The sequence below is a fragment of the Pelodiscus sinensis genome, chromosome 3 (genome assembly GCF_049634645.1).
Source record: "Pelodiscus sinensis isolate JC-2024 chromosome 3, ASM4963464v1, whole genome shotgun sequence".
Classification (NCBI taxonomy): Eukaryota; Metazoa; Chordata; order Testudines; family Trionychidae; genus Pelodiscus; species Pelodiscus sinensis.
The window spans coordinates 190,836,354-190,848,803 of NC_134713.1; the positions used below are offsets into that span (position 1 = coordinate 190,836,354).

At 45.0% G+C, this 12,450-nt stretch overlaps 2 protein-coding genes across 8 annotated transcripts in view; both read right to left on the minus strand.

Moving 5' to 3' along the window:
- The window catches only part of PLCB4 (phospholipase C beta 4), a 329,261-nt gene extending 328,874 nt beyond the window's left edge, over positions 1-387 (minus strand). For 4 of the 7 annotated variants that reach the window (XM_075925695.1, XM_075925700.1, XM_075925701.1 and 1 more), the window contains exon 1: positions 126-386. The gene's annotated coding sequence lies outside the window, so the exon portion shown is untranslated. Of the gene's footprint in view, positions 1-125 lie in introns of all 7 variants that reach the window. The other 3 variants (XM_075925710.1, XM_075925708.1, XM_075925709.1) reach the window with 1 other exon arrangement.
- A 7,793-nt stretch (positions 388-8,180) lies between these two features.
- The window catches only part of PLCB1 (phospholipase C beta 1), a 771,739-nt gene continuing 767,469 nt past the window's right edge, over positions 8,181-12,450 (minus strand). Inside the window, exon 32 of the mRNA XM_075925687.1 lies at positions 8,181-8,739. Within this exon, the coding sequence (XP_075781802.1) occupies positions 8,635-8,739 (105 nt within the window). The 3' untranslated portion in view covers positions 8,181-8,634. The remainder of the gene's footprint in view (positions 8,740-12,450) is intronic.

Sequence of the window (12,450 nt, forward strand, 5' to 3'; positions counted from 1 at the left end):
CCCCCCGCGCGCGCCGCCGCCGCCCTCCCCTTTTACCCACGCACGATGCTCCCTCTGCAAGCCCCCCCTCCCCCTTTGCTCCTTTTGCAACCCCTCCCCCCCCGCAGACACCTTCATTGCCTTACATCAGCTGCAGCCGGGAGGGCTCCGGAGCGGGCAGCCGCCACCGCCTGCCCGCCCCCCGCCCCTCGCGCACAGGCGGTGCTGGGGCTGAGCCGAGAAGGGGGGGCGGGCGGGTTGGGCTTCCGCGCGCCCTGGCTGCTCGGCTGGCACCCCACCCCCGCGCCCTGCTGCTGCTCCAGGCAGGCGCGAGACGCCAGGTTCCCCCGGGGGCCAGGCGGGGAGGGGGAGGCGCGAGGCGGCGGCGACTGGTCCCTCCCCGCCGGGCGGCGCGTGCACACGCAGGGCGGGCCCGGGGACCTGGGGGTGGGGAGGGGGGAGCGCGAGGCATGGGTGGGGGGGTGCAGAGCCGCGCCGGGCTTTCTCCAGGGAGGAGGCCAGCCTGCCCTGCACCCCCTCCTTGCAGGGACCAAGGCGCATGGCAAGCGGGCGCCCAGCTCCGTGTGCACAGGTCACGCGCCAGTGCCCGGCCGTGAGAACCTGCGTGTGACTGAGTCACACGGCCGTGAGAGCCGGTGCATGGGCATCCCCTGGCGCGCGCACCGTGTCGTAGCGCCGCGGGGAATCCGTGCCACACGGCCCGTGCGGGAGGAGAGCACGGTGGGGTGCGCGCACTGCACAAGGGGTTCCTGTGGCTACGGGCAGCATACGTGCATCTGTGTACACAACGCAGGGTGTTGACAGAGCATTCATGCGTGGGGACACGTGAACACAACGTGTGTGTGTGTGGTTATTTTCCTCTAAAGACTTGGAAGGGGGAGATTTTTTTTTTTTTAATTCTTATTTGTAAACGCTGATTTTCCCTGGAGAGAGACACGCGGATGAAAAATATTTGCAGTGATCATCAACGTGGACCTAGCAGAAAAGGCTGCTGGAGGCATGATTAGTGTGTGATCAAAGGCTATTTACTTTGTGTGTGTTGACATGTGCTGCCTATTTCACAGGTGGTAAGGCTTAAAACATTTTCAACCTAATTGTTGCATGGCCACTGTCAGGCATCCACAATTTCCCACAGCTGAAAAGGTAAACATTACAGTTAATAAACACTGAACAAATAACTATAAATATTGATAGCTGTCAAAATTATAGAAATGTAAAACTTGAAGGGGAACAGGCCTGTACATAAAAATACTGATATATGGTAGTTAGGCTTATATAAATATTTGTGCATGTGTTTACTATAGAGGTGGTTTTGTGTAATACTTTGAGAGGACGTTGACTCAGTAGGTAATCACCTGTGTTCTACATTATACTTATACATGCCTTTTACTTTGTCACCTAAATAAATGTAAACGCTATGAGTGCAGCCCCTTTAATTTTTACCGTTTAGGTAGAATTTTGTTACATAATGCACATTGAACTGAAATTTCAACTAGGTGAACTCCAAACAGCTGTAAAAAATACAAAGCAAAGTTTACTTTAAAAAAAAAACCAAAAATGTATAGCTTCAAAGGAAAAAGCACCATTTGATTTACTGTTTGGGGTTTTTTGGGGGGAGGGGGGGACAGGGGGAGGCGGTCCTGACAAGTTGAAAGCAAATATTTTTCCAGACCACTGTACATTACAGTCTACTCTAGAGAAAAGGGTATTCATCCTGAATTCAAATTGAGAATGGGAAAAAGATTTGAGATGACATTTTCATGGTTGGAAAAACAACATACACAAGCTCTACTTTAAATATTGAAAGCTTAATCACTGTGTTCTGACACTGTTTTAAAGTGGGCTATGAAGTTTGTGATACTGTCCACCTCTGAATATTTTTATTGTGCACTAAATGACAATACAGTTTTAAATGAACTGCAGCACAGTTTTCTCTTCCAGTCTTGGGCCTCTAGTAAGCAGTCTGTCAGCAGTGTAGAATTATTTAGCTATAGGCTGGCCTCGCTATAAGTTCAAAATACGTTCAAAAAAACTTGGACTTATAGCGAAACAACGTAAAGCGGGGACCTTTTTTTTTTCCTACGGCTGACTTCCATTTGCACAAATTGGGGTTTTTTTATTTGTTTTTTCCACAATTTAAGAGCAGGGAATGGGAAGACTTATAACACATCAGTTCCTACAAGTGTCAATGATTTCAGTGCAGAATGTATGCATACTGGGTCAACTTATAGCATGGATGCCCTGTACCTTTAGTATTTATGGTGGTATTATCTGAGTGCAAATGATAGTTAAGATTTGCGTAGGTGCCCATACTGTACTCCCTAACATACACTTCACTTCCCCTCTTACCGCAGCTGCTTTTCATATGCTCAGTTTTTTCCCCCCCCCTCTATCCTACTTCATTGTTTACTGAAGAAAGGGTTTGGTGGAAGGGGCAAGAGAACAGTGAGTTTTGCAGCATGCTCTGAAAATGGCCCATTTTAGAGACTCTTACTTCTGTAGATAAAGATCATTTACATAATGGGCTCTCAACTGGCACTGGCTCACCCCTGTAGTCAAGAGAATGGACACAGCAGTGGTGTGTAAGTGGTATTCAGACACATAGTAAGAAACAGATGGGTGTAACCAAGAGAAAATAAGGGAGAGGAAGGGAACAACCACAATAATATGATCACACAAACTAGACCTGTACATAGACACCTTCAGGTGAAAAATTTGATACAGAAAGATGAAAAAAAGTGTGTGTGTGTGTGTGTGTGTGAGTGAGTGAGAAAAGCAGGAATCCGCATTCATTAATTGTTGCCTACTGCATCAGGTGGAAATTTCCCCAACATGATAAAAGGAGGTCTAAAGAAGGGATTTAAAAGGCAACACAAATTCTTTGAGAAAGACAGTTCTTTCATAGGGAATTGTATAGAAGAACAAGCAAAGGCAAATGTGGGAGAAGTGGACAATTAGGGGATAGAGGCTGGTATCACTGGCATAACAGAAAATGGGGTAATGCAACAAGCTATCCGATAAATTAAGAAAGCCCTTAAAGGTGACAACTTGTGTGTGAGGTGAAGATGGAGCTAGTGAAAGGGTTATAGTTAATAATCCCTTTTGATATAAGCCATTAAATGAGATCTCTACAGATAAATAAATAGTTCTGGTGATTATGCATCCAGAAAATACTGCACTCTCCTGCCACTGTTGAATTTGCTGTGATAGTGTCACTTTTGAAGCCCATAGAATTTTGGATTATATTTGGTAAATCTAAGCACAGTGTGTTACAGCCAGGCATGCCTGGAATCATAAAATCGTTAAAATGAAGGACAAAGGAACCGCAATAGGTCTCGGTAACGGTGCAATTCACCACCCTGGCACCTCCTGCTGGTGACTCTGGTTCTCAACTGCTGTGTATCAGGACCCACATCTCTCCCAGACAGTGGCATCCTCCCCTCTGGGTACTGCCCTGCCACAGTGCCCCCACATCTGGGATCCTCCCCTTCAAGAAACCATCTATACCCACCTTGCCTCAATGACCCTACTGCCGGTCATCATCTGCCCCTTACCTCAGGGGCAACTGCAATCTGAAATGGCCACTCATCATTGGCAGTGAGTGTGGACCTTCTGTTGGTACTAAGGCACAGCCAGGACCTCAAGCCTTGCTTCAGGCCCTGCAGCCTGGGAGCTTGCCTGGCCAGAGCTTCCCCTGCTGGGCTCTGCATCAGGAAGCCTCTAGTTTCCCTGGCAGCTAGTTCCCTCCTACCCCACAGCAGGAGCAAGAGTGAGTTTGTCTCCTCCCCTCCAGGAGCCCTCAGCTGGGCTCTACTTGGCTGTATCTCCCACAGCTGCTGGCTCCGGTCCGGGCCCTAGCCCTCTCCCAGAGCTGAGTTTTAACCCTTAGAGGGCCAGTGTGAAATAGACACTCCATCACAGTCTCCTACTCCAGTCCTCTGCATTGAGACAGGACAAATTATTGTTCTGCCCAAAGCCGAACATCTACATTGCCATTTTATAATCCCACAGCCTGAACCGCACAAGCTCAAGTCAGCTGACCTGAGCCAGCCATGGCTGGCTGACTGCATTGTAGACATACCCCCGGGACACTGTCCCACTAGTCCCAGATTGCTTGAGCACACTGCTCTCTGATTCCATCCCTGACTTATCTCCTCACTGTGTCTCTAAACATGCCCACTATGTTCGAGAACTCCAAAGTTGCTGTTAAACCAACCTTACAAGTTGCTTTGTCAAAGCAAAGGAATCTTACTGCAAATTTAAAAATCTGACCTAATACAGTGTGTTTTCAATATTCTAACGCCTAAAATATAAAACTTAGTAAAAAGCATTAACTGGAAATTAATATGGAAATATTTCCTAATTGTACTGATGCTATAGGAATGTCTAGTAGAGTCTTCGAGACAGTGAAAGTACAATTCTATTAGACACATTCCTCTGTTCTTTTAGTCTTTCACTTTCCCATGTCTCCTTTATGACCCGACTTCTCTTATTCACCGTCAGGAAGTACCATCATCAAAAGACCAGTTCTGGGGCGGCTGGCTGGAGAATTACTGGCCATGTCAGCTGTAACAGCAAGTGGACTCAATATGAAAAGACCATTTTAGAAGGTGTGTAAAAGTAAGGATATGCCAAGGCTCTGGAAGTCCATGATCAACCTGGAAGTGACAGAGTAAATCCTACATTATTAGGATGAGTTCCTGTGTCCTAAGTACAACTATAACAACTTCCTCTTTGCACATTTCGATTTCCAAACATGATACAGCAGACAGTGGCGGTTTCATTTCAATTTCTCAACTAATGTCCTAAGGACTCCGCAATTTGGAATGGCAAACTGAGGAAAAACAAAAAGCCAACACAATCTGGCAAGCTGGGCATGTGATAGCCTGAAGCACTAGGGTTCTAATCTTGGCTTCACTACTGACATGCTAGCTAACTGCAAGCAAGTTCAGCACCTCTTTGTATCAGTCCCCTAATTATTACTATATCCATTTTACAGCTTTGCTAACTCTGGGGTGATAGTGAGGATTAGTTAAAGTGGAAAAATGTTCCATAAATGTGAACCACTAGCTTAAGACTCAGAAAACTAGAAGTGACAATGACAAATTTACAGCTAAAAGATCCTGCATCTTAGATTGTTTTTAAAATATTTTATAGCTTTATCTTTAGGTCACTTTTGCTTCCTCTTTTCCTCCCTTGTCCCAAACTATACATGGCTGGTAAGCCTAAGATATGGTAAAAAACCCACAGCATATGGTCCAAGTGATGTAGAATTAGGAGTCATTTAACATTCTCATATTTACCACATAGTTCACTTGCCCCTATTGTCCCCAGGATAGATGCTGCTATCACTATTAGACCCCTAGCTATAATTCAGTGGTCTCAGCAGAGACCAACTCAATCTGCCCCCTATTTAGAGCAAAATCACTTTTTCAAAAGAACATAAAGAAGTTATTCTATAACACTAAATACTTCGCAATTCTATGGCATAGCCATCAGAAGATCGCAATTTAGACTCACTAATACATTTAACCAAACAACTCTGTGAAGGTCTTTAACAGGGTTCCAAAAAAAAAAAAAAAAAAAAAAAAGCTAGATAAATTCATGAAGGATAGATCCATCAATGACGATTAGGCAGGATGGGTAGGAATGGTGTCTCTAGTCTGTCAGAAGCTGGGAATGGGTGACAGGAGAAAGATCACTTGATTATCTGTTCTGTTCATTCCCTCTGGGGCACCTGGCATTGGCCACTGTTGGAGGACAGGATACTGGACTAGATGGACCTTTGGTCTGACCCAGTGTGGCCGTCCTTATGTAAGGAGTTTATGTTCACCATTTTACATAAGAGTGTGGCTCCCAAACAGTAAGCTTTAATCCCAAATGGGATCACGTCATATGGGGCTGCCCGTGAGTATAGGCCGACTCTGCCATCGCCTAGGGTGCCATCTTCAACGGGGCACCCAATGATGACTTCACGGTTATTGACGGCCGTGCAGGCAGGGGCGTCAGCTGCCACAGCCCACCTCGGGCCATTCCTTCATGTCATCAGCACACGGGATCTGGGTAATTCCCATGACTGGAACTACCATTGGGGCCAAGATTGCACCCTGTATGATTCAGAGGTTATAGTACAGCTAGGTCTGAATGTATTTTAACAGGGAGTCCAAAAGGCACCTCTTTCACCCTAGGACATGCCAATGGAAAATTCCGAGCTCTGCTCTAAATCCTGTAGACAAGAGCTCTTCAAATAAATGGTTGGAAAACAATTTAATTTGAGAAAGTGACTTTTTACACTAACTGGTTCTTGGAAACGTCTAGACCATTTTTGTTGGAACTTTCACACACAAAAAAACTCAAGCAGAGGCAGACTGCAATCATAGAATATTTTAATCCTGATGGTTACAGTGTGGCAGAGTTCAAACAACTGAACTATTTATAATGAAAACTCAGGCAGCTTTAACTATAGGTGTCTCCCCCAGCTCTCCTATAATAATGCTTTTCCGGTCAGATTTTACGGTTAGGGAGAATGGAGGCACAATTTTAAGATGTCCTTCTTGGAACTTTCACTCTCCACCGGGGGATATTTCACAGAACCTTTCAATTTCCACAACTGTAAATAAATACGTGTCGGTCTGTTCAGGAATTTAGATGCTATAATCTGTATAAGATACAGTAATTTGCAGTGTGGCGCCATGTCCTAGAATATACTTGAGTTAAGCTGAGGTTACCTTGATCAGTGTTAGTTTCCTGGTAAATAAAGAGGTTTTACCAATACCTGATTTTAAGTAATTATAAAATAAAATTACATCTCAAACGGTCTTGAATAAAGTGATGAGAGCATCCAAAGCAGAGCTAAGGATAATCATATCTAGTGAAGAAAGATGCTTTTTTTCTCCCCACCTACAAACACAATCTTATTAAAAGGATGACCATCGCTTTTAAATTCTTTACTAGCAGTGAAGTAGCATTGAATTCTTCACTGATAAAGCCCCTAATTCAGGAAAGTATCCCTATGAAGGAAAAAGTAAACTTAATTATAGACATGTGCTAAGTGCCATGGATTTCTATAGGATTTGAGCACCAAGCTAAAGTAAAATCCATGTTTTTCTGAACTCATGAACACAGTGAGCCTGTGTATTTCACATTGCAGCAAGTAGCCAAACAAGGATGCTGTAAGGAGGCCGACTGTCAAAGATACCAATCCATTAGGCACTTGCCTCATATTCCCAGTGAGTGTGGATTGGGGACCTACTTGCTATTTGCACCTTTGAAAAAATCTCCCCTACAATAGAACAGAGACCAGGAAACCGGGTCCTTTCAGGGTAATACTGTTATTTCTATTCCATTAAAGTATCTTTAGTGCTAAAAGAAAGTGATTGTGATTCTTTGCTAGCTACATGACAAGCAGTGAAGACTAGCATGGACTGTTGTCAGCACCTAAATTCACTTGTACGCCTTTCCTCAATTTGCTGAATATGTGGATTCATTAATTATGAAAAGGGGTGTGAGAAATAGACAAGTCAGGCTTAATTTGTAGTAGAGTCCCAGCTGTCTGAATGTCGAGACCCTAAAAACCCACCTAACTGTTCCTAACCCAATTGCAGATTTTTAGCAAGCAAGTTTACAACAGCCTGAAATCAGATATACAGAAAAACAAATGAAATGTCAAAAAGAAACTTATAGAAAGGAATATTACAAATACAGCCCCATCATAATGGAATATACTTATGTAGCTGCTGCAATAAAGCTGTGTGACAGAGGAGAAACTAGAAATTAGTACTAGAAGACTTACCAGTATTGCCTGGCTCCTTCAGGGCAGGTGGCTGGCAGTATGGTGGGGTGCAAGAGTGAGGATGAGGTGAGGAAGGGCTCAGATGGGGCCTTCTCCCTCCCCCCAGCTGCCAGGGCTGCAGCGAAAGGCGGGGGGAGGGGGAGAGAGTTTGGACAGGGAGACTAGTTACTTGGTCCGATGGCAGGCAAGATGGTGAGTCCCCAGCCCCAGCTGACCACTCTTGGTGCAGCTGCCCCCCAGTAGTCACTCTACAGTATAGCGCTCTTGCACTCATTACCCCCAGTGGCCACTGGGGGTATTGCATCCTTCCCCTTTGCCCCCTCCCTTTCCATGCTATGGAATAGTCCCATTCCAGGGGCTTCCTATTGTCCTGGCACAACTAAACCTTGACCTTACTTTAAGTTAGGATCAGAGGAAGCTGCCTACCAAATTTGGTAGGCCTAGAGCTTACTGTTTAGGAGAAGTTCTTGATAAAACTGACTCTCAGACAGACAGATGGACTCACGGACACATGCACTCAAATATATACAGGATTTGAAATAATACCTCTCAACTTAAACAAAATTTTTGCTTTTGCCATTTTGTTTCTTGTAAAGTTGTTGTGTAACCTCCATATCAAGCTCCCACTTCGTTGGAAGGTTAGGCACTCTCTTGTGTGGTGGGAAAGTGCAGGTCAGGTGACTCTAATCTTCTCAGTGACAGTGGGATATAAAAAGACTTGTTCACCTGGTACTAGTAGCTGCTGTCCACCATAATGGCCATCCAATGTCTGCATTGCTCCAGGTCATAACATCATGTCAAGGACAGAGACATCTCATCAAGAACAGAAGAAATAGAATTGTTTACTTGTGCCTCATCTTCATGTTGTGCAGTCTGTGTGGTATCATGAGTCCCTGTGTCTTCACTGATGTTCTGTGGTCCTGTTCATCGTCTTGTGTCCCAATGACCTAGTGTCAAAAATGGCGGTGTGTTAATTCTTTAATTTTCCTTTCCCTCCCACCTATTGGGTATGCTAGTTTTGGGGTCCTGACCTTACAGCCTATTTGTTTAACAGCCAAATAGTTTTATATCGGTTACATTCTTCGTATTTCATAAGCAGTTATTTGTTGCACCTATCCATGCCTATTTGGTCCTTGTTTACAAAGTTCTAATAGCTGATGACAGGTGCAGGAGAGGGATCCATCTGTAGTGTAGAGGTCTATGGTTTGTCATGGTACCTACATTCTCAGTTACCCTTTCAAAGGGTAACAAATCAGGACTTTTCATCAGGAGAGCTCAAAGGATTTTTTACAAACAAGGTAAAGACCATTACCTGCTATTTACAGATGAAGAAACTGAGGCACAGACTCACTCAACAGATCAGCTGCAGAGCCAAGACTAGGACTTCCATCTTTTGAGTCCCAGTCTCGTGTTTTCATCACTGGTCTACACTGCTGCCCCCAAGAGAGTTAGCCACTTTACAGATATGAGACGACCACTGTCCCCAGCCTTTTCTAGACTAAAGTGTTAACTCAGCCAAAAGGCAGCTAAAAGGGTGCAACACGAGTTCCTTTGAATTTGTTTTTAAGTAGTTTAGATTTTTTTCCCTGTCTCTCCAGGCTCATTCAGCATCACCACCACCTATGCCTCAATGCATTGCTGAAACAAAAGACAGGACTATGCAGCACTTTAAAGACTAACAAGATGGTTTATTAGGTGATGAGCTTTCGTGGACCAGAAGCGGGTCTGGCCCACCATCACCTAATAAACCATCTTGTTAGTCCTGTCATTTGTTTCAGATAGACCAGACTAACACAGCTGCATCTCTATCAATGCATTGCATTATTGTGTTGGTTTACAGTAATATTTTCATTTTCTATTATTTTTCTAATAAACTCGTACCTAATAAAATAGCCTGTATCACCTACCTCCTTCCCTTTCCAGCACTTAAACTCAGCCCCATCAAACATTCACAAAGGATTGTTCTGCTAATGAAATTGGCTTTAGTAAACGGCAGTAAAAGCCCAGATCTACAAAAGGTATTTAGGTGCCTAAATCCCATTGACATCAATAGGGATTAGGCCCTGGAATCATTTTGAGGATCTGGGCCAGAGCTCTCTGGGTCAGAACTGTGCCTTTATATACATCCATATTGTGCCAAAAAATGTAAATGGTATCTCAATTAGTCATCTAAAACACCTGGCTTCCTTAGCTGTTCAGCCACCAGCCTGATTCTCCCACTGGGTTGCACCCTGTGTCTTTGCAAAAGTGGGTACAGAATACTACCCTTCTAATATGGCTGCCTTTTACACCCCTTTTGTAACGGTGCAAACGAGGACACCATGTGCAAGGCAGCAGGGAATCTTACCCATTGTGTTTCATACGGCCGCCACATCTTTTGCCTTTCCATTTGCTTTAACCTACCTATATGTAACACAGCTTAGTCTGTTGTTGGCTGATGAGCAACCGCAGCAAGCACAAAAGCCAGACAACGGTGGGTCTGAGAAGAGCAACTTTATTGATGCCACTCACCACTGATCCATCTGCAGGACATTACACGTGACACTCACTGGACGGGAAGTAAATTGCTATCAAGACAAGTCATGAGAAAGTCACAGCGTCAGCTTAAGCACTTTTCCCCTCCCTTGCAGGACTCATATTTATCACATTACCTTATTTTTCTTTTAATTTGTATTAATTCATATACTGGCAGTGGAACAGGGCACTAGTCCATGGACGCACAAGCTAGCAGCTGGTAGAACCCCCAAGCGGCTGGCTTTTGGCAATAAATCCGAGTGTCACACAGCAAACTACGGTTTCAGATTCCAGAGTCAGAAAGGACTACTGTGATCCTCTAGTTTCCCCCCCACACACACACACGTAACGGGATAGATCACAAGGTGTCCTGTGACTCCTTAAGTCCAACAGATGCATTTGGGCATAAGCTTTTGTGAGTAAAAGCCACTTTCAGATGCATTGGAGTGGAATTTACAGTGGCAGAGGTAGGGTGTGGGTGTATAAGTAAATCTGTTAGTCTTGAAGGTGCCACAGGAGTCCTCATTGTTTTTGCCGATACAGACTAACATGGCGACCCCTCTGAGGTAGGCGATATAGTTTTCCCTAAATCATTCCAAGAGCTGATCTTTTAGAAAAACATCCCATCTTGATTTTAAAAAGGGCGGTGATGAAGAAGCCACCAGGGGTTAATTAACTTCACTGTTCAATGGCGACACCTTATTTCCTGTCTGAATTTGTCAAAATTCAGCTTCCAACCCACTGGATAACATTATACCTTTGCTTCACAGGGATAGCAGAGTTAGCCTGTAACATGAAAGACTTAAAAAAAAAAATAGTCTAGTAGCACCTTAAAGACTAAATAGTTACGAGAGGCTGATAAACATTAGTATGCACTTCTTCCTTTCCAAGTGCACACGAATGGTTCTTATCAGCCTCTTGTAACTATTTGGTCTTTAAGGTGCTACTAGACTATTTGTTGTTTAAGTTTTTCCCATTATACCTTTGTTAGGTACTTGAAGCGTTAAGTATTCCAGCAGCCTATGAGGATACTTACTGTACGATCAGCACTTCATGTACCAGGCAGGTAAATACACTACACATTAAAGCAACTTTAGTGACAGGATTGCACCATGCTGCTCGGGCACATGAGGGGGAAAAGTTCTATGAAAGAGAGAGTTCTTCACTTATTTAGGAGCAGGGCCCAGCAGTACTCCCTGTGATCAGACCAGTGAAGAGATTAGGTCTGTCCTGTACCATTTGTACCATGAGCCACCCCAGAGAGGGTGCAGTAGAGGTGGAACATGGCTGCAACTGTAGTCACTCCCACAGCGGAGAGAGAGAGAGAGAGAGAGAGAGACACACACACACACACACACACACACACACACACACACACACACACACCCACCCCCCAGAGGAGGTGTTCAGGGTAGGAGAGATGGGTACTGGCACAATAGTCCCATGGTTGCAGACACAGGCACACACCAGAATCCGAAGACAAAAAGCCAAGGTTCTCTCCTGCCCCTGCTGTCAACATCTGCTCTGGGGTGCAGCTGCTCAGTGCTGACCTTTAGAGAGAGACCGACTCCATGGCAAGCACAGGTTTTAATTCCCACACCCTGTGCTCCATTTTTAAATGCTTTCCCTGCCTGCCAGAGAGGGAATGGCGCACGGGGCATTGCTGTAACAAACCAGAGTATGATCAGCAGTAAAGGACATGTTTAAAAGCCTCATACAAATAGTCCATGTTTCTCGGTCCTTCTTTCCCCTTCTCCAGCTATCACGACAATCTCCCCTCTAGATTTAGGTTTGGTCTCTCGCCTGCAGGCCAGGAGGGTGGAAGCACCAGCCTGCGTGGGAACAGGTCTGCACTGGTGATGCAGATTGAGTTGCACACCATCTGCCTGTTTCACGCGGCACTACAGGGAGGGGGGAGGTCTCTGCTGAGTCACCTTGTCTAAGCAGGAGCTGCACACAGAGGGGAAGAGGTGTCGACTAAGTCATTTCCAGGACAGGGAGCCAACGCCTTTGGGGTAGCTCCACCGGTTGCCACCGAGTTTCAACAAAGGATGAAAATGACCCCAGGGGCAGAGAGGGAAGCCATGTGTGTACGTAACCCACACACCTATGAGGTGTGGTTCATGGTCCCATGTACTGACAGA